Here is a 27,555-nt window from a genome sequence, read left to right on the forward strand (position 1 = left end):
CCTGGTGACTCGTGGCTAGCAGGGCTGCTCCGCTGATTCACTTCCACCGCTGCCAGCATGGTGATCAAAGTCTTTGTGGCCACATCTTCGGGCTCTACAGCGGTAGGTGACTCCTTGGACATCCTCCTCTCACCGCTGCCATCAGGGTGGGGGATTAGCCTGGGAAATGCCAGGAAAGAGCCTGCATGTGATGAAAAACCCACTGGAATTTTTAGCATTTTACTAGTTTTATTCTGCCCTGACTACCTTCTTCTTGAAAGTTGCTCAAGTTGTAGAGAATTCCTCTCCATGCAGGCTGGCTTGACTGGGAGCTTTCACAGCATTTACATCTAAATTACCTGTGATTTCATACATTTACTGCTGTTTGGGAAATTATTTGCAATATATATAAACTGAAGAAGGAGACAGTGGGTATTGTATTTGTGCAAAAGCAACGCTGGACTGTTTACAGAAGAAATTTGTTTGTTTTTAAAAGAGACTTTAGGACACTGCTCCTGCAAAGGGGGAACTCTGCCTAAGAAAGAACCTGGAGCTGGATGAAGTTAGAAAAACTTATTTCCCAAGCCCCTTCTTTTCCTGGGTTTTGGGAGATATTTTGTTTACTTGGTGTTTTCTTTTTGGTTTTGTTTGTGTTTGTTTGTTTGTGTTTTCTGGTTTTTTTCTTGTTTGTTTTTTTGGGGATGGTTTAATTGTTTATGTTTGTTTGGGTTTTCAGGTTTTGTTTGTTTGTTAGTGTTTGGTTGGGTTTTTTTAGTTGGCTTTTTTTTTTTTTGGTGTGTGTGTGTGTGTCTGTTGAAATGCTATACTGATGATTTTTAGCATTGAGATCTACTGCTGTAGCTGTCAGCAGAGAGTATCAGCTGAAGGGAAGGGCATGTGAATAGTAGGGAGGCTGGAAGTCCGTGGGAGGTGGGAACCGGGAAAGGACTGTTTCCTTTTATATCCAGTGCCCAGAGGAGCTCCGGTTGCAGTTTTCCTTTGGCGCTCCCTCCCTCTCCCTCCCAGTGACAAGGCCAAACAAACTGGCTGGGGCTTGCACAGAGCTCTAACTACATCTCTATCTCCCTGACACCAGCTGCATTTCTTTAAGAAGATTCCAGAGTGGAAAAGCTCCAAAAAACACCCCTCATTTATGTGACCATCATCTGTAGGAAATGAACCAAGGGTCCTTCACTTAAGTTCCACTTGGAATGCTGCTGAGGAAGTTTGCAGTTCTCTCACCAGCCTGTTCCTAAGCCTTACATTCTAAAATTACTATTGATATTTAGCATTCTTTTTAATTTTTTTTAATTTTATTTTAATAATAAACTTCAGATACAAGAGTTAAAAAAAAGAAGAGAAAGTTGGGAATTTCAGGTTTGGTAGCTCGCAATTTATAATGAAGCATTCACTTTATAAATCTCCATGTGCTGTGCATGGGCACTCTTCTCGCTCCTGTTTGGCCTGTTTTGATCTGGAGACTCCAAAAGAAAATTATGGAATCTTCACAGGGCAAAATTCCTCTGTATTTGCTCCTTTCTGATGTGCTGGGTGTGTGTATATCTGTAGCAATCTCAGCATGGGTTCAGATCACTGATTCTGAATTGCAATGCCAAGTACACCTGAAGCATTTTCCACATTTTCTGATGAATATGGATGGAAGGTATCCTTTCAAGGAACCTTTAATGAGTTCTGGTATATATAAAATAAAATTCACCCACACAGAGGGTTAGCACAAACCTCAATATATCACTAAAATCCTATTAAATAGAAACTTTGTATCAAGCATGTACAGCTTTTCCTGAGGGGAATTAATTTAATCCCTAAACAGTTTAAATTGGAAGCTTAAATTGTCCTATTAGTACTGGTGAACTCTTCAAATTTGGTGGCTGGTCCCATCAAATGCATGGTGTTGATTTTGAATTCAGTATAAGATGGGCCCAGCCTCTGGTGTAAATCAGCAGAGGATCATTGGCAAAGAATGAAAAATTCTCTATTTTATGTACTACATGGTCACCCTAGTCACTGCAAGTGGTTTTCATGTTAACAAATAGTCTGTGCAAGTGAATGCAGTGAACCCAGTGACATTCTGGTGCTCTGGATCAGATGCAGGAGTGTTATAATTCACTGTGGCTCTGGAGCAAATCTGCACTCTGTATTTTTCCCCTTGATGCTTCAGAAATTTATTTTAAATATCTCCAGCTTTATTATCTTTCTGCTCCAGACTTAGCTGATATTGAACTATTCATTAAGGCAGGCAGAAGTGGTTTAGAATTTAGAATCCTGCAAGATTCTGAATTATGGGAGAAAGAGGATTCATGTCTCACAGAGGACATCTTACAGTCTTGCTTCCTGCTGCTTATGGTTATGACACCTCTAAAATACTTCTATTTCCTCTGGTTTTGGTGACATTTTATGAACTTCCCCCCCTTCAAATCAGCATCAAAAGCAGCATAACCAGCAGGGCAAGGGAGGGGATTGTGCCCCTGTGCCCTGCTCAGGCGATTCCCCACCTGCAGAGCTGCCCCAGGCCTGGGCCCAGCCCAGGGAGGAGCTGGAGCTGCTGCAGAGAGCCCAGAGGAGGCTCCAGGATGGGCAGAGGGATGGAGCAGCTCTGCTGGGAGGAAAGGCTGGCACAGCTGGGATTGTTCACCTGCACAGGAGAAGCTTTGGGCTGAGCTCAGGGTGGCCTTGCAGGGCCTGCAGGAGCCCCAGGAAAGCTGCAGAGAGACAATTTCCAGGGGATGCAGGGACAGCACCCAGGGAATGGCCTTAAGATGAAGGAATAAAGGGTTAGATTAAATATTAAGATTAAATTTTTCCCTGTGAGGGTGGGCAGGCCCTGGCACAGGTTTCTCAGGGAATCTGTGGCTGCCCCTGATCCCTGGAAATGGAAGGCTGGATGGGGCTTGGAGCAGCTTGGGATACTGGAAGGTGTCTCTGCCCATGCAGAGGGTTGCAGTGAGATGATCTTTAAGGTCCCTTCCAACCCAAACCATTTTGTGATTCTGTCATCCAACCTGGCCCTGAACACTTCCAGGGATATGAAATCCACAACCTCTTTGGCAGTTCTTACACTCTAGCTAGATAACATTTATTTAAAACAATTTTTTAAATTATTATTTTAAGGAACTAGTAACTAGGGATGGTGCAACTCAAGCTTTGCTGAAAGAAAAACTGGCATTGCTGAAATAATATCCTGCTCATCACCACTTTCCAAGTAATCTATGCCCAAGTAATTTGAATTCTTCCCATGCCACCAGGCAAGGGAGGGCACAAACAAGCCCCTGCAGACTCATCCATTCTGGGAAAGCCTTTGCATGTCCTTTGTGTTGTTACACCCTAAATTTCCCTCTGTGAGTGCTGCTTCCTGGAGAGATTTTTTTGGTTGCTCACTTAGTGCCACCCACAACAAAGATTTGCTTTGTGGTTTCACACTCGGTTGTGTCCCGAGTCTTTTGCTCTGCCTAAACCCCAGTAATGGTGAGCCCTAAGGCACAGCACATCCTCTTGTGAAAAATGTGTATTTCCTGATTGGCTTTTCACAAATATTGACATGAATACTATATGTGTTGTGTTAGAAAGTAATGCTGTATTAATCCTCTTAAGTAGTGTGTTAAATACAGTTTTAGGTTATAACAAAATGTTAAAATAGAAATGATGCTATGGAGGATACTTTTTTAAAGAAAGCGAGACAGCAGCCACAGGACACCTAAATCTGTCAGAGAAAAAGAATTTATTTCTCCATTATCAGCTGAAATGAACTTCTTCCCGCCTCGAAGGCACTGTCAGGATTCAGAGGAAGAAGTTGACAATGACCAGACAGAATCCTGTGTGTGAATGGAATTTATGCATCATGTATGAAGTGTATGAATATGCAACAGGCTGTTGCTTTTAAGGGTTAATCCTTTGTTCATGTGTGTCCTTTTTCGGGTTTGTGCTGCCCAGAAAAAGGTACCTGGACGTCTGTAACTCTTTGTTTCTATTGTCTCATATTGTCCTAATCCAAATTGTCCAAATTATTATTACTCTAATTGTATTACTATTTTGATAACCATTTTATTACTGTTAAACTTTTAAAATTTTAAAAACAAGTGATTGGCATTTTTCACACTCTGCTCTGTTTATCTCATTGTCATATCAGAAGCTCCTTACCTTTTCCTTAAGCAGCATAACCCCATGAAACTTCACTGCTTTACCTCAGCATTAATTTTTTCAGGCATTTTTTTGCTTTCAGGCCTGGTGCTGCCTGAGCCTCCTCCTATGCATTATGAACATCAAGCTGAAGAGAAATTAAGCCAGGTTTAAAAGTGAGAGCTTTCCTAAGCAGGGGTGCACAGAATCTCTGGCTCCGTTATCTCCTCAGAGGCAGCGTCTGTCTGGAGCAGCAGTTATTCCAGGAGCCCTATCTCCTGCAGGGCCTGTGTCCAGAGGGACAGGCTGACCCTGCAATTGCAGCTGACAGCACTTGAGTGGCCTGGCTCTCAGAGCATGTGGTGTTACTCCTGCTGCTGGCTGCTGCAGGTCTTATTAACCATTTATACAAACATTATCCTGCCACTTCCTCCAGTGAAATGGCCCTTGAGCAATCCTTTCTGTTGCCTGAATGTCTTCTGTAAATAACTCTGCAGCTAAACAGGCAGTAATGAGATTATTTCTGTTTAAAAAGAGAAAATAAGAGTAGAAATAAGCAGCTTTGAACTCTGTCAGCTGCATGGCTTTTGACCACTTTGGATTAGTGTTTTCATTCAAAGCGATGCACTTTCTTTAGCTCTCTGCAAACCTCTGTTGTTGTCACAAAAATGTACAGAATTTTATGTTTGTTATTTTTATAAGCAAGCCTGTGTATTGATAGATGCTTCTTTGCTTGTACAAGGAAAAGAAATTTTATCTACTCATGAGAATTCATCTTTCCAGGATAATAGGCTATCACTCTACTTCAGCTCTTCTGTTTTATTAGATTATGGAAATACATAATCCCTGATTTACTTCTCATCTCATTGCCTGTGCCTCTGATTCACACTAGCTTGGTGTCACTTCAATTTCAGGTGTTCAGATGTCTGACATATGGAGGACATGGTTTCAAATCACAAGATACAAAAATTACCTTGATGCCTCATTCCAGCTGTGTCTGGTGGCAAGTTCTTTAAAAGCTGCTCAGGAGCAGCATTGTTTTAGTAGGGAAATTCAGTGAGTGTTACATTTTCAGAGTAAAGGGATGGGGTATAAGCTCAGTGCCTGCACAGAACCAGCATCAGAGAGAATAAAAGGGTCATGAGTGAATTTTAGGTGTCACAGAAGCTGTGTGTAACAAGCTTTATTTGTACATAACATGTTATTTGTGGTCCAGCTGGAATGTCATTCTGTAATGGGGGATTTGTTTAAGCACAGGAGCTCAGCTGTGCTGGATTTTCTTGAACCTTAACTCATATTTATATATTATATCTCAAGGAGCAATGGCCATTCACTCAAACACAAGAAATTCCACCTCCACATGAGAGGAAGAACTTTTTTACACTGAGGGTGGCAGAGCCCTGGAACAGCTGCCCAGGGAGAACAAGGAGTTTCCTTCTCTGGAGACATTCCAAACCCACCTGGACACTTTCCTGTGTCACCTGCTCCAGGTGACCCTGCCTTAGCAGGGGGTGGGACTGGAAGATCTCTTCTAATCCCAACCATTGTGTGATTCCGATTCTATGAAATGTATTTTTGCCTAACATTAAAGAACAAGGACAAATGTGGTTCACAGGAAGTTGAATGTCACTTGTGATTGGGAGGAAGAAGGAGGCTGTAACATGCTGAGGAAAATTTGTACATTTTCTGACCTTTGCTGGCTTCAGGCAGGAGCACCATAGGTATCTGTACACCACATTCCCAGATCTGGGAACACAGTAGGAGGCTTCCTGCTGAGCCTCATTTCTCAGCTGGAGTTGTCACTGCATCCAGAGAGCAAAGAAGGAAGCTGGGGGGTGGGTGTGTGGTGGGAGGGATGTAGTGGCAGCACTCTGGGTGCTGACAGAAAGTGTTGAATCTCAGCTTCAAAAAGTTTGAGGGCTACTGGAGAAGTGAATACCACTTCAGGAATGTCCAACTTTCAGGAAGAATTTTTCCATGGAAAAAGAATTGGAACAGGCTGCCAGGGAGGTCTGGAGTCCCCATCCCTGGAGGTGTCCAAGGAATAACTGGATGTGGCACTCAGAGCTCTGGGCTGGGGACAAGGTGGGGATTGGCCAAAGGTTGCACTCCATGATCTTGGAGCCTTTTCCAACCTAAAAGGTTCTCTAAACTTGACAAACTTGCCTGAATTCTTGTAACAGCAGTTGCTCTTAGAAAACCCTTACAATTTTAAAGAAGGAATGTTGTTCTCTCTCTCTCCTACCCAGATAAAAAAGAAACAGCAAGAAGTCGTGGGCTTTTTAGAGGCGAACAAGATTGACTTCCAGCAAATGGACATAGCAGGAGATGAGGACAACAGGAAATGGATGAGAGAGAATGTCCCAGGTGAAAAAAAGCCTCAGAATGGAATTCCCCTCCCTCCACAGATCTTCAATGAGGAGCGGTACTGTGGGGTAAGAAGCTGTTGGGAAATTTAAATATTTCAGAGAGTGGTTTCTCACAGAAAGGGACTCTTTTCCATTGATAGGAAGTGTCAAACAAACTCCTTAAAACAATTTGAGTTCACTGTGAGAGAACAATTCTCGGGAAACAGTTTTGAAGCACAGAAAAGCAATGAGACAGAAGATTATTTATTTTTGAGAGCAAAATATGCATGGAGGGAAAACTGGCTGGAGAAAGTTCTTGAAGTTTCAGTTAATTTTGATAAAGAGTGTTGATATTTTGTTTGTTTGGACTTATCAAGGACATCAAGTAGATATCTGAGGTACCAAAAACTGGGAATAGGAATCTTCTTTTTCCATTATATTATACAAATAAATAGGAATGTTTGTTTACTGGAATAGTTCTAGAATGTGGTTTGAATTAGTGTAATTATATTGCTTATTCAATAAATATCCAACTCTTCATAACAGCAACTGTAGCACTCATCAGATGGTTTTATATTTTCATATGTGCCTATAACAGGTTCCTTCTCTTGAGACAGTTTGTTCAAAGCAGAGAAAGATAATAATGTTCCAGCGTGAATATTAGGACTGTGAATCAAAAGAGATAATCTGAGACCTTTTATTTTCTCCCAGTCTGGGTGCAAATGCCCAGTCTGGAAAGTGCTGAGATCTGCTGGCTGGAATGAACCTGCAAAGTGCTCTGGAATGCAGGGAACACAGTGAGCCTGGTTTGCAGTTACACGAATCCAGTGTGAACTCCTGCAAGGTTGTACTGGGGCAGCAGGGATTTTCATGCCACTGAGTTTGCAGAATCAACTTCAGTGCTCTCAAAGCAAAAGTTCATAATATGAATATTGGAGTGCAGCTGTTTCCTCATTCTCTCATAGAATTCCTAGGAGAGAAGTTGGTGTGTTGGAGCTCATGTGCATTTCAGCAGCCAATCTGTACCAATAAAAAGTATAATTTGATATATCTTACTCTGGATTTTGTGGCAGGCAGTGCTGCAATAAATATTTCTGATGTTCCTTAGAGAAGTATATAAGGAATTAAAGAATAATTGCCTTATAAAGTGTTGCAACTGGTCAGTCTTGACAGTAAATGATAAATACACAGCTTTTACTACGTGTCTGAAGCTATTTCAGGAAGCCAAATAATCTACATATTGAAATAAATTCAAATGAAGAAATACTCCTTTGCAAAAACACCTCCATGGGGAAAGAAGTTGCAGCTACTGATTTAAAAACTGAATCAAATTTACAATTAGTCTAAAAGTCTCCAGAATTCTAATGTGCCCAGCTCTCAAAGCTCAGAGCTAATGATCCCAGTGGGTGCCTAACAAAGCCTAATTTATGGCATTATTATTTCCAAATAAATAAGGTAATGAGATTCATGTCATTGCATGAGCCTTACCCTTCTCCCCAGGGGAAGGTGCCTCGAGGGAGCTGCACAGGGAGTGGGATGTGGGCTGAGAACATGGCCAGGGGCTGCCAAACTGCTGCAAAATCCTCCCAGGTGACATATTCTACAATCAAACCCTGGGGATTTGCATTCTGCTTCCCTGCACAGCCTGTGCAGGGCCAGCAGAGCCATCCAGAAATCCAGAATTGTTTTAGGCTGGTTGATGTTTATCTGATGCATCTTCTCTTGTGTCCCACTCCTTTGGCCTCAGTCATTTTATTAAAAACATCCCTGAGGATTGCAAGGGTCTGTGTGACTCCAGTGTAGTATCTTGAATTCATGAAGGTACTTTTAAAATATATTGCTCTCATCAGTTTTTAAGGGCTTCACTCTTGTGGCACCTAAAAACCTTTGAATTTGTAGCCTGGCTGAATGCAGGCAGTTCATTCCCATCTCCTGCTGTGCCCAAATCACCCTTTATCTTCAACAGCCCAATCCAGTATATTTGTAAATGGGAATTGTATCCTCTATTAATCTTCATTTTGCTGAGCTAAACAAGCCAAGCTCTTTACACCTCTTTCATTATTTTGAAAGATATTTTCCCTTTCTCCTTCCTGCTAATTTTTATTTTCTTCTTTCACAGTCAGTCCTTTTTTTATTTGTTTTTTTTTTTAAGATCAAATCTGTTACATTTAATTTTTCCCCATTCTTCTCTCTTTTCCCTCATTTCCCTTCTTATCAATGGTCTTATCAGTTGTTCTTATCAACGTTTGGTTCCCATTCACACATGTGTACTGTGTACACATTGCATCATGATGGCCTGGGAGATCTGGCCTTGGGAGATAAAAAGCCAAGATTAAATATTTCCTTTCTTAATCTGAGAAAGAGGGGTTTGGAGACATGACAACCTCCAACTGCAAAGGGCTGTGGCAAAAAGTGAATTATTGGTCTGAATTCAGTATTGACCCTGCTTTGAGCTGGAGGCTGGTCTAGGTGGTCTCCTGAGGTTTCTTCCCACCTGAATGATCTAGGATTTTGTAAAATATGTTTTTGTAAAATGTGTTCTGTTCTACATCCACTGGAGGTGGGATGAGCTGTATGAGAGGAAAATACAGCAAAGAAAGTTCAAGTCAGACATCAGAAAATACGTCATTTTCAGGAGATCACCTCATTATCTCATTAAAGGTGGGTCAGAACCAGTGGATCAGAGTGATGCAATGATTCCTGCCTTGGAGGGATGGTCCTTTGGGACCTTGTCCAGTGTCCTCTTCTGCAGTTCAGTGAAATTTTTGGAGTGGTGGAAAGGAAAGGGGGACAGGTGAGGAGTCTTCTGTTTGCTAGAATAGAATGACGTAATAACAAAGCAAAACCCTCTGCACATCTGCTTTTCTGCTGATACATTTTCTGTATCTTTGTTTTCTGGGTGACCATGAAGAGCTGCTCCACTCCACAGCTTGTACTGTAAAGTGGAGGATTCTTACAGATGGATTTTTATAAAGATACACTGCCTGGGAGCAGCGTTTCCACGAGGTCAGAGAAGCATAAAACTATAAAATAGTTGATAAAATAGCTGAGATCTTATTTTTCTCCCAGATCTTTGGTATTGCCACTTGAAGAAATAGATTAGAAATTGATTTGTTTTGTATGCCTGGCTACAGCACCAATTTCAAGTATCCATTCTAATCCAACAGTGCTGGCAATTATGTCCTCATTTGATCTTTTCCTTAAGCTGCTTCTTTGCTCATGTCTAGACAGACGTCTGCATCTGTGGCACTTGCTAAATATACTGAGCACTCTGTTGCTCTTGTCTTTTCTTTTGCTTGACAAAAACCCTTAGAAAACTAGGAAAGAAAGGAGATGTAAACATCTGGTTTTCTTTGTAAGCTGAAATCTCTGCTTTCTTCTGTAAACTGAGGTCTGTAGAATAAAGTACCCTTGTATGTACTTTAAAAAACATCTCTGAATTATTAGGTAGGGCTTTTATTTGATATTAGAATGTGCATTTGCAGCCCAGAAAACAACTGTGTCCTGAACTGCATCCAGAGCAGTGTGGGCAGAGGTGAGAGGGAGATTCTGTCCCTATTCCCTGCTCAGGTGATTTCCCACCTGCAGAGCTGCCCCAGGCCTGGGCCCAGCCCAGGGAGGAGCTGGAGCTGCTGCAGAGAGCCCAGAGGAGGCTCCAGGATGGGCAGAGGGATGGAGCAGCTCTGCTGGGAGGAAAGGCTGGCACAGCTGGGATTGTTCACCTGCACAGGAGAAGCTTTGGGCTGAGCTCAGGGTGGCCTTGCAGGGCCTGCAGGAGCCCCAGGAAAGCTGGAGAGAGACAATTTCCAGGGCATGCAGGGACACAGGGAATGGCTTCCCAGTGCCAGAGAATAGGGTTAGATTAGCTATCAGGAAGAAATTTTTCCCTGTGAGAATGCTGAGGCCCTGGCCCAGGTTGTCCAGAGAAGTTCTGGCTGCCCTTGGATCTCTGGAAGTGTCCAAGGCCAGGTTGGACGTTGGAGTTTGGAGAAACTTGAGACAGTGGAAGGTGTCCCTGCCCAGGCTGGAATGAGATGATCTTTATGGTCCCATTCCAACTCAGGCCATTTTATGATTCTATCATTTATGTAACTGTTTATCTTTATAAAAATCTATTTGTAAGAATCCTCTACTTTACAGAACAAGCTGTGGAGTGGAGCAGCTCTTCATGATCACCCAGAAAATAATATAAGTGCTAAAGTCACATTTATGAAAATGCAGGGACCTCTGGAGGTTTGTAGTCCAGCCTGCTACTCCGAGCAGGTTAGCTTTAAAGTTAGCTTATATTGCCTGGGGCTTTGGCCATCTGAATTCCAAAAGACTCCAAGGATGGTGTTTCCATGCTCTCTCTGTTTGCTCTGACCTGGTGCTGTTCCTAGCACTGGATGGAAGAATTTTCTGCTGATGTCCACTTGACAAATTGCACCACTTAGACCATTTATGTCTTTTCATACAAATAAAATAGAATTGCTTACCTGAAGTAAATTGCTCCTGCTTATTTTTCTTACTGCCTGCCATGGGAACAGTTATCTTTAGTCATTCAGCAAATGGAGATGTGAACAAGTCACCATTAGTAAATCATGGCTGCAAATACACCATAAAAACCATTCCATGATCACTGGAGGCTTTCCTTTATCTCTTATTTAGTACATGACAGCTTCCTCTTCAGTGTGAGGAAATAAGTGACCTTCCATTTACTGTGGAATATCATTGCACACTCCCTGTTGCCAAGGAGCCCCTGATATCACAGAAGATTATACCCACTTCTGATAAGGACTGATAAGGACTTGTCTGGTCATTCATACATTTTACTTGTGTCCTCAGGTCTGGTTGTCTGCAAGGCTTTGTGTTTCTGGAGGATTTTAGTACACTTGCCATGGGCTACTTTTCCTCAGAAAGGCATATAAAATATCAAATCCACTTCATGGCCTTTCCTTGTTGTTGTCTTCTCTTTGTTCCCCAGCTCTTGCCATGTCGTGTCATGGTTGGCTCAGGCTGCTTTGAGTATGGAAATTTCCTGTGTTTGTGTGGCCGTGTCAGCCCTTCAAATTGCAGAAAATCCTCATTTTCTTGTTTGCTGAAAAAAAAATCCATGACCCAGTCCTAAATCCATGAGCCAGATGCAGACACTGCCTGGCTTGGATGAGAAGGTGGTCTGAGAAATGGGTGGCCTGAAGCAGCAGCAAAATGTGCTCCAGGGCTTCTCCCAGCCAGAGCAGTTCCCCCTGGGTGTGACTGTGTGAAAGCCAATCTGTCCCTCAGATAAATCACTGAATTGGGCTCTCATTTGTCCTGTCTGTAATGCTCTTCCAAACTGCACTGAAATGTCATCAATTCCACTCTTGTTGGCATTAAGGTGACTTCAAAACCATCCACCCCAGCCTTTCCAATAATTTATACTCTGGAAATACTAAAACAGCTCAATAAAACAACTCAGCTTCTAACCTGGCTTTACAAACAAGTCTCAAGGATGATTCAGCACCTTATTATTTACAGGCTTCTATTCTTGGAGGTATTTGGGATTAGAGGAAGGATGATAACATGATCAAGGCAGCAGGGTAGGACTCAGCAGGACATGTTCAGTCCCCTGTCTCAGAGCTGGCTGTGATTCTGGGCCACTCACTTCTGGCTGCAGATTCTGCTGGAACTTAAATATTTGTTGATTTTTACCTGTGTAAGATGTGAGCTGTGAAGTGCCCAGTGATAAAAGTAGTGATAACAAAACTTCCTTAATTGGTACAGGTGAAAGCAGTGAAGGGCATGCAAGCTGTAGCTGGCAGGATAGGAGGCATCCCTGGTCTTCTCAGTTCCATTTCCACTGAAAACAGGCATTTAATGTAATGATTTATAATTTCATTTCACCAGTGCACGAGACATTTTGGCAGGTACATGGATATCAGAGAGAACAGCACAACCCTTTCCTATGCCTTTCTTTAAAATGAAGTTTCCTTGTTGCCATTTCACTCGAGCTATCATGTTGACTGTTGCCTTTTATTTGCCATAAAGAAGTTCCAGGGTATTTTGTGTCCTTACTCACAGCAAGTTTTATTTTAAATTTAAAGGGAATAGCTTTGCCTTGGTGTGTACAGCTGAGGCACGTTAAAATGAGACACTTAATTTTATCTGATTCTGCCATGGATGGGATATAATTAAAGTGTAAGTCTCTGGAGAGATTTGCTCATTTATTCATTTTGCCACTCTGTGTGAAACTCCCTTTATCTGTGTTTTCTTCCTGGGGCTTGGATAATGCAGACAATTGTACAAATGCATGGTCATTCTCATCTATGTAGGATTTGCCTGGGCTGGCCTCTTCTCCTGTGCTTTTTGTTTCATTTTTGATACCAATTCTCTGTTATTTGTTTGTTCCTTTCTTAGGATTTTGAATCTTTTTTCTCTGCCAAGGAAGAAAATATTATTTATTCGTTCCTGGGCCTTGCTCCTCCTCCAGGCACAAAGGTATGCACTTCTGTCCTTCCATGGGGATCATTTATTTGATTTTAATAAAAGATGAACATTGGCAGTGACTCAGCATGTCACTTAAGAGGCAGTGGCAAGCACTATGTTAGATGTTGGAGCAGCAAAGTGTTCTTAGGGGGAAAAAAAGTGGCTGCTTCAGTAAATAGTAGAAAATATTATTTCTTGCCTTCTTTCACTGCAGGCTCGTTACCATGGCTCCAGCTGATGGGTTTGTTGTTGTTGATACCAAGAGTGTTTTATTATGTTCAGCTTTTAAGTGTTGCAGACTCCCTCACCCGATTTCTAGGTGGTGCTGGTCACAAGAAGCCTTCCCTTGCTCCTGAGCACATGGGGCAGGGCCAGTCCTGGCCCCCAACACAGAGCTGGGATCAGACCCATTCCATCCTTCCCTGGCACCATGGAACTCTGTCCCCCTGCCTGCAGGAGGAAAGGGCTCACCCAGTCCTTCACCAAGCCCCTTTGGCAAGTCTGCCTGTGGTTCTCCATCACATTTTGACAATGTTCTAATACATTCCTGGCAAAAGAAAAACATTTTATTTTGGTTTGTTTTTTTTTTTTTTTTTTCCAGTGTTGTTTTTTACAGAAACCAATGTGTTTTTTTCTTTATTAGAATCTTCTTCTAATTAGAAGTTTTATAACTGAGACTGTTACAGCTCTGCTATCCTGAGCTCATAAAATATTGCCATCTTTAACGTGGGTGAGCCAACAAAAGAAATTAATCAAGAGAGTGATGAGCCAGAGCCACAGGAGAGCTCTGCTGCATTGTGGTGACCTGGCTGGGGAAGTGCCTGGGAGCAGGAGATCTGCCTTGGTCCAACTGCAGCAGCTTTGAGTGAAAAACACCATTGGAAATGTTTCTTTATCCTCTTCTGTAAAAGCAGAGGAAAAAAATAAAGGAGCCTTTTCTAAATGCTTTGAGAGCCACAGCTGAAAACACACTCAGGGGTGTGTTTTAAATATCCCAGTTGTTATAAATGTCTTTGCCACGGAGTCCCTGCATGATAAGGAGAGTGATTTAAACTTTCTGCTTTAGCTGAGCCATCTCCCACCCAGGGAAATAAAAAATGACTTGCCTACCTCACAAGGGTCTTGTGAGAATTCATTTAATTAACATCCACAAAGCCATGAAAGGCTTAAAGGACTGCAGGTATTACATATTATAGTCATTATGAAAGATATGTGGAGAATCAGTGAGATAAAGAAAATTGCATTTTTCCACCTTCCCACTCCACAGAGTATCTGCTTCTTCATGCAAAGTCCTGGTAGATTCCATATCTGTGAAGCAAAGTAACAATTTTTCAGAATTCATTTGTTCCCAGCTGTCAGCAGAGGCTATTACAGTTTCTACTTCGTGACAACCTTGGAAATGTTGAAAATAACATGTTTGGTGCATTCTGCTGGGCAGATTTGTTTGTCAGTGCCATTGGTAGCTGGCAAGTCTTGTTTACAGTGATTAACTGCTGCCTTGGTGGTGGCTTCAGGCCAGAGAGCACAAATAAGTGAGAGTGTTTGTAAAGTCCCTGTTAAATGTGGAATTCTGACAGTCTCCCTTTGAGAGTCTATTCCTGTTTGTGAGAGACACACACACACTTCTTGCAGAGGTGTTTCTCAGCATCTTCACTGCAGGAGAGGCTGCCTGCTTTGTCAAGAAAAGAATTCTCCTGCTCTGCTTCTGCTTCTCTTGCTGCTTCCCCCTCATTCCCTGCCAGCTCCACCTTAGATAAGCACAATGGATGGCTCGTGACACTGATTTCCAGCAGCATAAATCTGGAATCATAAATCAGGTGTGGAAGAGATGGTGATGGTGACACATATGACAAGGTTTCCTATTAATCCCTTCTTAAAAAAAATGTGTGGGCTTTGGGTTTTTTCTATTCTGGAATGAAGAAGCAAACTATAAGGCATGGCATCACCACAAGGCAGTAAGCATTTTCTTTCTAGAGATCTTTACTGTACTGAGACATGACAAAGATTAAGATGAAGCTGATACCTGTTTGATACTCTTGTCTTAAAACATTCTGTTTCTTTTTCCATCCATCTTTTATCTCATACTGCACCAAGACTAAAGAAATTCTTTACTGGCCATGGTGCTGTTTCACAGCACAATCCAGCAGCCTCCTGACCAGGACTGTTTTGAGCTTATTTCCCTCCATCTGAGGAAGCAGATGAACCTTTTGGGGCTCCCTCAACAAATTATAACTTCCCAAGAAAATACTTGTAGTTCAATTTATTGCCAATTCATTTCCATTGCTGAGTGCAAAAAATACACATTCAGTTCTGCAGATCCTCTTGTTCTGTTGTTTCCATAAATTAGTATATTCTGTATATTAGAGTGCTTTATCCAGGCCTGGCCCAGCCCAGGGAGGAGCTGGAGCTGCTGCAGAGAGCCCAGAGGAGGCTCCAGGATGAGCAGAGGGATGGAGCAGCTCTGCTGGGAGGAAAGGCTGGCACAGCTGGGATTGTTCACCTGCACAGGAGAAGCTTTGGGCTGAGCTCAGGGTGGCCTTGCAGGGCCTGCAGGAGCCCCAGGAAAGCTGCAGAGAGACAATTTCCAGGGCATGCAGGGACAGGACACTGAAAATTTACAAGTTCAGATCAGATTTTAGGAAAAAATTCCTCCCTGTGAGGAGGGACAGGGTGCCCAGAGCAGCTGGGGCTGTCCCTGGATCCCTGGAAATGTCCAAGGCCAGGCTGGATGGAGCTCTGAGCACCCTGGGATAGTGAAGGTGTCCCTGCCTGTGGAACAAGATGATTTTTAAGGTCCCTTTCAACGCAAATAATTCAGTGATTCTCAGAATTCTGTGATTGTATCACACCAAGTACATCTATTGCCTTAAAGAGTGCAATGTGCCCGTAAAATTGAGTGACTTTACAGGAAACAAATCCATATTTGTGATGCTTCACCAAGGGTCTGTTAGCTCCCATCATCCTCTCTCCTGTTCCCTCCTGACCACAATGGTTTTTGTGTTTTCTAAAGCACCACTTAGCAGGGCTGAGCAGAACAATTGTCTGTGCCTGAGAGAAGCAGCAGATGTAGTGCTTGTGTTAATAAGTAATTTAATCTATTAATACCAAACACCTCCTCACCTGAAGGAATACCTGGTCTAGATTAGTTCCAAACCTGGTTCAGGGCAGGCTGAGATTTAAGGGCAGCTGTGCCTGACCCAAAGATCACTCAAATTTGAGACAGATTTCTGAGAGGTCCTGTTTAATCCTGGATTAGTGGCCTGAGTAATGATGTCCCAATAGGATACATGTGTTGATCTGAGCTATAATTGGTGTAGTTTGTGTGTTTGGGGTCAGGTGTGGCAATCGCAGCTGCCTCAAAAATTTGGTACATTTTTTTAAAGCTGGCACCAGTCTGACTCAGTGAACTCAGTGATTCATGTGATTTCAGGGTCTGTTTTCAAATATTGTGCACGCTTGAAGCCTTAATCCCACTATTCTTGATCTTAATATCCAGAATCTTGATATCCCCAAATCTGTAGATACTCAAGCTTAAGTTAGTGGAAAAAAGGCTTCTCCTAAATCTGCTTTGAATTACAAATTTGTGCTATGTGCATTTTATTTAAAGAGAAAATGACCTGTCAGCCAATCTTTAGAAATGGTACTTCATTTTGAATTCGCTGAAAATTAAATTCTGTGTTTCTATGGAGAGCCAGTGTGGCAATGCTGTTCTGAATGTCAGAGTTCTCCATATAATTAACAAGAACTCTGTGTGTGTGTGTGTGTGTGTGTGTGTGTGTGTGTGTGTGTGTGTGTGTTCTGGATGATAACATGCTGCTTCTAGAGTTTAGTTCTCTCAGCTACAACTCTTTTTTTTTTGTGTCTTATGATCTAAGTATGTGATTCCTCTGAGATGGATTCATACAAAAGGGTCATTTTAATTAGGATGATCTCTGTGGTTCTTATGTATTTTATGTCCCAGCCAAAAATACTGAGTGTATGGATTTTAATGAAATGTTAATATTTGTGCTGAAAATAAATATTTAACCAATTTCAAGACCAGGTTGGATTGGGCTCTGAACAACCAGGTCTAGTGGAGGGTGTCCCTGCCCATGGCAAGGAGGTTGGAAAGAGATGATCTTTAAGGTCCCTTCCAACCCACATCATGGTCAGTGATTCTATTAATTTAATTTTCATTAACACTGTCCTTTTCATTTGAGGAACTTCTGCAAAGAAAGTATCTGTAGGAAGTTGCCATTTCCTTAAGAAAATCATGTATTAACACAATGTTGCACGAGAGAATTTCAGTGTATGTTTGTGTTACTACATATTTCAATCTTCAAATATTTTTTGGCTTCTGGGAGAAAAGTAAACAATAAACCAAGCCAAACAAATGTCTCTGTAGATCTGTTTTTAATAACAATGCCACCAGCATCAGAGTGCAGTGAGCCCACAGCTTTTATGTGCACTTGAAATGAGACGATATTGCCAGAAAAAGAAATTCTCCTTTCTCCCTCCTCCTTCCTCTGGCTCCTTCTGCTCCCTCCCAGCCGCTCATTCCTCTCCTCAGCATCCCCCACGTGCTGGCAGCAGCACTTGTGCAGCTGTGTGACAGAGTGTGAAAGTGCTGTGAGGTAGGAAAGTTTTGCTTTTTCAAGCTCTCATCCTGATCAGCTCCTGCTCCACGTCCAGAGGAAGGAGAGCTTAGGGACCTTTGTGCCCACTCTCTCTTCCCTGCAAGGAACTTGGGTGTAAAACTGACTTTCCACAAGTCAGGAGAAAATTGCCAAAAGGGCACCAAGCCTTACAGGCAGTCAAGTTTCATCAAAAGCATCAAACTGCAGTGATAGCTGCTTCCTAACATTGCTGAGCTCCTTCCTGTCATTTCTGTCCCCATCCAGCAGAGATGTCAGCAGGAGGACATCTCTTATGTGCCACAGCACAGCCTGGACAAAGATCCCCAAGCCAGCACTCAGCCAGCAGCTCTGGGGACAAAAGGCAGCCAGCCATGCCCTGTTCTTTCTGCAGAGTAAGAGCACTGGCTGAGGAAATCATCATGGGGACACTGGAGGAGGATTGTGAAGTTTAGAGGACAGGGGAACATGACTGAGGGCTTCTGTTTAACTGTGAAACAAATGAAATGATGGAAAAGCAGCAAACCCCAAGGCAAGCAGGGGGCTGAGCTGTAAGGCCTTGGTCACAGGCATGGGGAAGCAGTTTGTCCCCTTCAGGGATGTGCTGCTCTTCCCAAAGCGTGTGGGACTCAGAGTGGCACAGGACAGGACCTCCCCTGAGTGCCAGAGGAGCCCACCCCAGATAACACCCATCAGAAGGGGTCAGATTTCCTTTTAATGAAAAAGATTCTTTACCTCTCTACTGCAGATCACTTCTGGAATCTCCCGCTGATGATGATTAGAATTTTTCCTCACAGCCAGTCTGTACTCACTTTGCATCTCCCTCAGCACTCCTCCTTGTCCTGTCCCTGTCTGATGTTTACTCTGATCTATTTTGGGAGTGCCATCATATCCCCTCACAGCATCACTCCCAACAGATTAAAGCAATGAAGCTTTTTTGGTCCCCCTTTCATAAGAAAGGCTCTCCACTCCCTCAGATGTTCCTGGAGCCCTCTCTGCACCTGCTCCAGTCTGAGTTTCTCCTTCTTGAGCCCGAGTGCCTGGGATGGCACAGAGCAATCCAGAGGAGGCTTGGCCTCACCTCATGCATCTGAGGATCATATTTTTTACCTTTTTCACTGTCACATCACCCTCATGGCTCAGTTATCCCATGCTTATTTAAATACATCCATCTTTTTTCTTCCTTGGTGATCATTGACTGACAAGCTCTTAAAGTGCAATAGAAAAATCACTTTCTAATGTCTGACCCAGAACTGCTTGTCCCCAAATAAGGTGACTTTGCACTTCATGCTCTTGTATTTCATCATATTTCTGCTGTGCCACTTGAGGCCTCCTTTTGTCTGACACAGTGTGGGAGCCACTGTGACCTTGCAGAGCCACCTGGCTGAAAGGACACCAGGATTTTTGTCAAATAAAGAACTTCCCAGGAGGTGCTTGGTTATGGTGCTGGAATAAATGCACTTGAGTGACTGATGTGGGAAGAGTTTCCTGGTGTTTTTAAGCAAGCAAGTTAAGAGACTAAATGTGAAATCCTTTATTACTTTTGTTTTCCTGGAGCTTTTGGATGATGTTTAATTGGAATTCATGCTGGTGGAAAAAGGGGGTTTTTTCCTGAAACTCAAATGTGCCATCAGGGTGAACTTTGGTTTCTTCTGAACTTTCAGAGGAAGGTTAGAGAACCTGCTATGCTGAGAAGTGCTTGAATTCATGTTCTCCCCACACAAATCCCACCTGGTCAGCATGCCAGCAAGTGTTCTTTTCACAGGAAAAATACACCCTAAAAGGGGTGTTAAAATTAATTAAAATTTTAAAATTTTAATTTGAGACCTGAAGCAAAAATAGAAAACCACTTTCCCCAAATAAGAAACTCAAGAATTTTATAGAAATGAGTTGTTGATTGTGTGCTCTGAAGTTTACCATGAGTTCCCCTTTGCTGCCAGGAGTCTGAAAAGTCTGATGCCACAGAGGAGAAGTCTGATGGCACAGAGGAGAAGTCAGAAGCCACAGAAGATAAATCTGATTCCAAGGATGAAAAATCTGATGCCACAGGTGAAACTGAGGCACACACAGAAGACCAGGCAGATGAAGGGGCTCCTGAAGAGGCTCAGTCTGGCCAGACACCACCAGAAGGTCAACAGGTAATTTCTCCTTTCTCTTTGTGATCTGAGGGTTTTACCTGTGCTAAGCACATGGAACACAAACCCACAAGGCCTCCTGGTGTGCCCCAGGGTGACTGATTGTTAAGTGTCTTTTGGATGTGTTTTCTTTGATATCAGGATGATATCAAACCTGGATAAAACTCCAGGGAACTTTGTTCTGATTCTTGAATAACAGCAGCTGCCTTTTGCCACTTGTTGCCACAAGTTTTTTCTTTTATTTTGATGGTCATTGGGAACCAGAGTCTAGCTATGGAGGGTAATTTAGGACCAGACATCTGAGTGCTGCCTGGGTGAAAAAAGAAACTGCTGCTCTCACTGGCCAGCAAGTGCAGTGCTCATAAATCTGGCTGTAAATGTTTGCTGCAGATCTGACAGTGACTTCTCCAGGCTTTGCAGAATTACCTGGAGGAAAGGGAGGAAGGGAGGCCAGTGTTTTCCTTCCTTTCTTTCTTTCCTTTCCTTCCTGTCTGCTCCTGCTCTGGTACTGCAGCTCTCCAAGTGCAGCTCAGGGTGTCCTTTAAGGCTGGCTTTATTTGGGTGCTGACTCTTCCCAGGGAGTCAGGCCTGCTGCTCAGGTTCTTCTGTGGCTGGAGATCATCACATGCTCCCTGGGGAATATCCAGCACAAATGCACCATCTCTTACATCTAAGATCAGAATAAATGGAGTTTGGGTTTGTTTTTGTTTTCATCTAGCTGCAATGTTTCTCCAGAGGAAACACCTCTCTGTAGGCCTTTCCCCACCTCCCTTTTTAATAGTGACTGATCTGGTCACTGTTGGGCTGGAAAAGCCCCTTTTACACAGCCTTTTACACAGCCTCAGGCACACCTCAGCCACTGGGAGGTCCCACTCATAATTTCAGAACAGTGATGAGGACAGGCTAGTCCTCAGTGGGAACTAAATTCCTCCTTAAGGAAAATTATATCCAAGCACCTTTCATGTTGCTGTGAATTTCAGCTGGCAGGTGAGTGCCATCAAACTCCTTTTTTTGGCTCATAAGAGGAGCCAAAAGTGCTGCCTGGCTTGGGTGCCTTGCCCTTCTGGCTGGCATTCTGCTTTAATGCTTTTCAAATGAGAGCAGAATGTTGGAATTTATCTGCAAGGGTGTCAGGCAGCTGTGGAGGAGAGGCTTTGCACTGACATCATGCAGCACCACTCCTATACAACCAGCACCTTGCTCCACTTCTCACAGAAAGGATTGGAGTTAAAAGTGGAAAACAGATTTCTTTGTAGTTTTTCAGGGAGGGGAGAGGCAGAGGAGAGAGCACAGAGAACACTTTTTGCCCTGTTCCACCACCCACTTCTCGTGTCACCCAGGACAAATCACTTCAGTGCTGTGGCATCTGCCTGCCTTGCTATAGTTCATCCCAATTATCACTTCTGTTGGGATGGCATGAATCATTCTGTAGGAATTCTGCTATTCTCACTCACTACAGACAGCACACAGAGGACAGGGTTAGATGAGAAGAGCAGCTCTGAGGCAGCTACAGCGAGATGAATTCCACCTTTTGTCTCTGTATCTCATTTCTTGCTTGTAAAAGAAAGTAAAAATGCCATTAGCAAACCTGAGCAGGGTTTGATGAAAGTAAAGATGCTCAAAGGCTGCCAGGTTGCCATCAGAGTATATCTCCACTGGATGTTAAGTCCTAAAGGACAGAGGTATTTTCAACACAAACATTTGAAAGATGGCAGTTTTATGTTCCATGGCTGAATTAATATTCCAGTGGGAATTTAGTGCTGGAATTTTGGCCTTATTTAGCACTGCTGCAAACCACCTCCAAAATGACTCCCATTGGTGGGGTGTAACCAAGCCAGCTTTTCTCCAGTGGCTTTGCAGGAGAAATGTCAGCGCTGTGGAAAATTCTGGAAGTCACCTCAGCCTTTGCCAGTGAGAAACCAGAGCAAAGTGGGGCTGGCTCAGCCCTGGGGCTGCAGGGAGGCTCCAGGCTCCAGGAGGCTCCTCCAGTGCTCAGTAGCAGGAGATGTTCAGTGTGGAGGTTGCAGCTCTCTCCAAATCCTGCTGCTGCTCCTGGGAGGTGCAGAAATGCAGAAACTCCAGGGTTTTTCTGCCTGCATGGATGCAGTGCCCCCCGTTCCTGCTTTGTCTCCTTTGGTTTTGAGTTTCCTGAAGAGAAGACTGAGTTCCAGCTCACATGGACCCTGCTGGTCACTCCATGTGCTGGTCATAAATTTTCTGTGGTTTCAGTGTCTGATTTTGGCTTCAGATTTAAGCTTGGAGGTTGAAGTGTTTTTTAAGTGGTGTCCCAGTTAAATCAGTTTTCAGTACAGATTAGGCTCCCTTCAGGGCAAAATTATTTTAGAAACATGTTCAAAAATCATATTATAATGCAAGTCTGTATCCTGTCTCAGCAATTCCCCAGGCCATATTTAAACCCTGGCACTGCAACTCACTCCCTGAAGTCATTCCATAAGAACTCAAATCAACCCCTCTGCCTTCTGTGTGGCACTGTGACATTTGCCTCTTGTCTTTGGGCTTTTAGGTAGGATCAGCTCTTTCCCCCCATAGCCAGCTTAGCATCTAACATTAAATTCTATTCTTTTTTATCTCTCTCATCACTTCTGCTCAATCTACAGTCTAAAACCAGCTTGTATTATTTTTTATTCCCTGTTGAGCCAAGGCATCTGTTGCAGCCTACAACACTTAGCAGAATCACAAGCCAGATTCTGAATGGTGATATATAACATAGATAAGACTCTCTATAATTCTGATGATAGTTGCATTTTGTAGACCAGCTAATTACCAAAAAAACCCACAAAAACTCCACCTGAACAAGGAAACAAAACCCAGCTCCAAATCTTTGCTTGCCAATGAAGCAGTTTTGATTGAAGCAACTGAGAAAAAGGGAGCTCAATTTAGTGATTTTATAGTCCTTTTCCAATATAAAAGTTAAGCTTGAATGTGCTTTGTGAGTTAATTTGGAGGACAGTATCTCCAAATGAATCCTGTGAATTCCACATAATTTTCCTAAATTCAGTGTTTAACTTCTGCTGTGTTTACCCTGTTTCATTCCTGATATTCTTTCTTTAATTTATCTTTTTAATATTTTCTTTTGTATCTCTTCTGTAGGAAGGCGAGGAAGAACATGCAGCAACAGGGGTATAGTACACCAGGACATTTTATTATCATATTTTGTTTGTGTGTATTTAATTCCTTTTCAGTCCTTTTGCTTCACTCAACAGCTGGTAAATTCTTATTCATGAAAGTAAACACACCACAGTCATATTCTGCTAGAGATAATGATTGATCCTATTGTGGTGTTATTGACTGGGAACAAAGATGGGCCTTTAATCATTAAAAGCTGTAAATGGAAAGGAAATTGTCTGTCACAGAGCCTTCAATAAAATTTGCCAAGGACTCCCATGACAAGTCCATCTTTGATAATCACTGACTGACACCATGCTGTGATTGCATTTTTAGTGTGAAAACTCATTTTGACAGTTTAGGCAGTTCTGCCCATAAAGGAGATATTTCCCTCACGAGAATTTCTAACACCCAGGTGCAAATCCTCAAACACTTTCCTGCTTTCCCAAACCTCCAGGACCATCCAGTGCCACCCCAGCCCCACCAGCATCACCCCAGTCCCTGTCCCCAAGGCCACATCCAGACTGCTCTGGGACAATTCCAGTGACTCCAAACCTCCCTGGGCAGCTCAGCCCAAGGCCTGACCACTCTGACAGGGAAATTTTCTTTGCCAGTCTCCAACCTGAGCTTGCCCTGGTGCCTTTTGAGGCCATTTCCTCTCATTATTTTCCCTGCCCCTCCTGTCAGGAGCTGTGCAGAGCAGTGAGGTCCCCCCTGAGCCTCCTTTTCTCCAGGCTGAACCTCCCCAGCTCCTCAGCTGCTCCTCCCAGGATGTGTTTTCCTGGCCCTAAAGCTCCTGCAGCCATGAGCAGAGTGCAGAGGTTCCTGGAGAGGCTGCTGAGGGTCACCAAGCCTGGTCAGTCTTACCCTGGCACCACCAACTAATGCTTCAAGCAAGAGAAAGAACCATTTTTTTCCCCCTGTAAAAGTTAATTGACTTGAATATTGGATGGAAGTTGGTAATCTCTGAAAGAAGTGGCTTGTCTGTGTGCTCTCCTGGCCCTGTGTCAGAGTTCTCATGAGATAAAAAAGGCATCTTTCCTGGGAGAAAATGCCCAGAGAGGCAATACTCCCTTGGCATAAAAACTTCTAATCCACAGATGTTCGTGTGACATTCCTGCTTTTGCAGAATGATTCTGCAGTTTAATGTTTTTTCCTGAAAATGGTTCTGTAGTTCAATGTTTTTCCCTGAAACCAGGAATCTGATTCCCAAACAGGTATTTAAGGAGGATTTCACTTCAGCAACTCAGGTGTGACTCCTGCAGAGACAGGAGGTGCCTGGGAGGAGAAACAAAGATCTGTGCTGCTCATGGATGACCTGCAGTCCTGGCTGAAAGCTCATTATTGATGCTTTGATGGGTTATTTATTATGCCAGGAAGAAATTCATGTTGCTTTTGCAGTCCAAGCATTTTGTGGAGGGGTGGCAGATTGAGATAAAGCAGATTTGTACACATGGGAGTGCCTTTGGACAAGAGATGGCTGGAAGAGGAGCAGAGGAGCCCACAAAGCAATTTCCAGCTGTTTTTCAGAGCACAGCTTCATTTACTCTAGAAAGAGAATAAGCAGAGATTGTTGTCTGTGTGACACACAAATTCCAGCTTTCAGATAAGTGTTGATTGAAGCAAAGGGCTGTTGTCTTTCAATTGTGTCATTTCTCCTGCATAAAAGAGAGAAATAAGAACTTCAGCGATAGAAACCAGGCTCTATTATCTGATTCCAGGTGATTTTTAGATCATTCAGGAGTCTAGTTCCTGTGCCATGAATCTTTAGTTGTTTACTGCTTCAGGGAGGTGTATAATTAAAAATACTAAACTTTTTGTCACATTCACACATATTTCATATTCTTATTTTGATTTTGAGCACCTATTTGCAGCTTAACCATGTGTTCTAACCTAAGAAGAGGGTTTTTACATTCCAGCATGTGCCTATAAACTCCACAAAATCCCTGCCATGTTGAGATTAAAAACTCTATGCATTAATTCTGGTTTTGAATCTCAAAGAATACTGCATTTACGAGAAACAGAACAGTTGTAAAAGCAGAGCTTTGCATTTCAAGACTGTTTATTTTTTTTTCTTTCAATTCCTATATGGTAACTACAAATATTTTCTATTAAATAAAAAAGGAAGAAGAAGAAAAGCAGGGAGAGGGAGAAGAAAAGGAAGAGGTGGAGGAGCAGGAAGAGTCTTAGTACAGTTCCCTATGACACAATATTTCTTGAACAGGTTTTCAGGTAAATATTGAGACATCAAGCACAGTTTCTAAATACCCTTAAATTAACATAAACTCACAATTTTTGTAATTATTGTTGTGGATGGGCCAAGTGTCCATGCACAAAGTACCCAGCTGATGACTCAAAAGTATATTTAGCTGTTGTAGCTGGTATTTCACATGGAATAAGAATTCTTGCCTCTCCTCTCTTACTCAGCTGCTGATTCCACTGCAGGTTTCAGGAGCTCTATGCCTCACATGAATTCCTCTCTCACATTCAGTTGGAAACTTAAAATACTGGTAAGAGAGAGGAGCCTGACGAGAAATATGACTCAGTATAAAATTACTGAAAATAGGCCAAATTTAAAACCACAAAAGAGGAAGCACCTGGCAGGCAGTGTTTGTCCTGTATGGATGTGTGAACACACCAGCACTGCTCAAGTTCTGTTAGCATGTGCTTTCTAATTTTAATTTTCAGGTTTTTTAGGTTTTCTCCTTCTTCTGTCCCTTCTCCTCTGTGCTGAAATACAGATCAGAAAATCACTTACTGGGGGAAATTCAAACTTACAAGAGAGTTGGAATTTCCAGCAGATTTTCCATTGGGTGATGGGACTTCCTCGTGATCACGGACACAAAATGCTCTTTTTAGGACCCTAAAGAATCATGGAATGGTTTGGGCTGGGAAGGACCCTAAAGATGATCCAGTTCCACCCCCCTGCCATGGGCAGGGACACCTTCCCCTGTCCCAGGCTGCTCCAAGCCCCATCCAGCCTGTCCTGGGCTGGATTCCCAGCTGACTCAGACTCTGAGGTAGCTGCCAAAGGGTTCACCAGCCAGGTGCAGGTGGGATTTCCCAGCACCTCACCAGGGCAGGAAATCCATCGCTTCTTTCATGCTGCCTCTCCCAAATCCGGGTTCATCTCTTGCAGGGGGATTAATTCATCACAGCCCTGTGCAGAGTTCAGATCTGTAACTTCACAGGAGTGCTGAGTTCTAATTGAATTCTCTTTGTTTTCGTTCAGGAAGCACCAGCTGGAGCCACCCCACCAAAGAAAAGAAAATCCCTTTCTCAAGCAAAGCACCACTACCTTTAGTGCCTGTGTGAACATAAAAACACAAACAGAACACAGCCACCACGCTGTCCCACCTGTAACCTGTAACCTTTATATATATATTTGGTATTCCAGTTGCTTGTTAAAATGGATCTGATGTCTGACAGATGGTATTTCAGTCAATTGTTGTGTGTTGGGGTAGTTTTGTCCATGTCACATTTAGATTGTGAGCTCTCCAGGGCAGGAACCACGTCTCTCTCCATGTCCAAACACTGCCAAGCACTTTGCTGCCACTCAGCAGCACTCACACCCCTGATGACTTCAGAGGAAAAGAAATTCAGCACTGAAAACTGCAAAGAGGCTTCCTGTACACAAGCCATGTGAGTCACTTCTCCCTCAGCTGGCATTTGAAAATGATTGAGATTCCCATTGTGCAGCAGTTGAAATAAATGTGTTTTCTGTCGTATCTGCTCTTTGTCTGCAAAAGCATTCATTTCACTCTGCTGCAGATGTTTTCTCCATCTTTGGGGGTGTGGGCTGAACAAAGCCATGGAATCATAGAATCATGGAATGGGCTGGGTTGGAAGGGACCTTAAAGATCATCCAGTTTCCACTATTTGAGGTTGCTCAGAGCTCCATCCATCCTGGCCTTGGACATTTCAAAGGATGGGGCAGCCACAGCTTCTCTGGGCAACCTCTGCCTCTTAGAATAAAAAATTTATTCTCAATATCCCATCTAACCCTACTCTTTGTCAGTCTGAAGCCATTTCCTGTGTGCTGTCCCCTGGAAATTGTCTCTCTCCAGCTTTCCTGGGGCTCCTGCAGGCCCTGCAAGGCCACCCTGAGCTCAGCCCAAAGCTTCTCCTGTGCAGGTGAACAATCCCAGCTGTGCCAGCCTTTCCTCCCAGCAGAGCTGCTCCATCCCTCTGCTCATCCTGGAGCCTCCTCTGGGCTCTCTGCAGCAGCTCCAGCTCCTTCCAAAATCATCAGCCCAAGGTGCAGCAGTGGCCAAGAGCCAGGGAAATGCTCTGTCAGTGGGATGGCAGGGATTTGCAGCCATACAAACCTGGCTGTGTTGAACAGGCTGTGCAGTCTGGTCTCAGGGAAGACCTGGGGATGTGAGAAATACAGAGAGAACAGCAGCTGGAGGGGACGAAACAGCTGCTCCACGAGGAGGCTGAAAAGACTTTTCAATTTGGAGAGGAAGCCAAGGAAGCTACAAAAAAATCATAAAGATGAATGCAGAAGAGTGAGTCAGAAAATCCTGCAAAACCATAATGAAAATTAGCGGACACAATGAAATTAATAGATTGGCTTGAAAGAGAAAAGAGAGAGAATCTTTTTATGGAGCGAGTCAGGAAATGTTGGAATTTGTGGTCACAGGATGTAGTGGAAACTCACAATGTCAACGTGAAGGGATTGGACAATGTCAGGAACAGCAGGGTCATAAATGGATACTAGAGCCTGGGATGTGTCCACAACATCCCAAATCCAAGGAATCACAGATCCTGGTG

At 43.2% G+C, this 27,555-nt stretch overlaps 1 protein-coding gene across 1 annotated transcript; it reads left to right on the forward strand.

Moving 5' to 3' along the window:
- Nucleotides 1-26,507, forward strand: SH3BGR (SH3 domain binding glutamate rich protein). Its single transcript, XM_071430158.1, has 7 exons — nucleotides 1-102; nucleotides 6,363-6,548; nucleotides 12,837-12,917; nucleotides 19,459-19,656; nucleotides 22,765-22,794; nucleotides 24,904-25,011; nucleotides 26,012-26,507. The coding sequence occupies exons 1-6, from the start codon at nucleotides 58-60 to the stop codon at nucleotides 24,967-24,969; spliced, it is 606 nt and encodes a 201-aa protein (XP_071286259.1). The 5' UTR covers nucleotides 1-57; the 3' UTR covers nucleotides 24,970-25,011; nucleotides 26,012-26,507.
- The last annotated feature ends 1,048 nt before the right edge of the window (nucleotides 26,508-27,555 follow it).

Source organism: Agelaius tricolor, unplaced genomic scaffold, assembly GCF_023055355.1.
Source record: "Agelaius tricolor isolate 1412-34295 unplaced genomic scaffold, bAgeTri1.0.p SCAF_7, whole genome shotgun sequence".
In the NCBI taxonomy this organism is placed as follows: domain Eukaryota; kingdom Metazoa; phylum Chordata; class Aves; order Passeriformes; family Icteridae; genus Agelaius; species Agelaius tricolor.

What these genes read in the sequence shown, in the direction of transcription:
- SH3BGR (XM_071430158.1), top strand. Translation starts at nt 58, where the DNA reads ATGGTGATCAAAGTCTTTGTGGCCACATCTTCGGGCTCTACAGCG. An exon ending in CATCTTCGGGCTCTACAGCG is followed by an intron (nt 103 to 6,362) that starts GTAGGTGACTCC and finishes TCTCCTACCCAG; the next exon opens with ATAAAAAAGAAACAGCAAGA. An exon ending in AAGAACATGCAGCAACAGGG is followed by an intron (nt 22,795 to 24,903) that starts GTATAGTACACC and finishes TAAATAAAAAAG; the next exon opens with GAAGAAGAAGAAAAGCAGGG.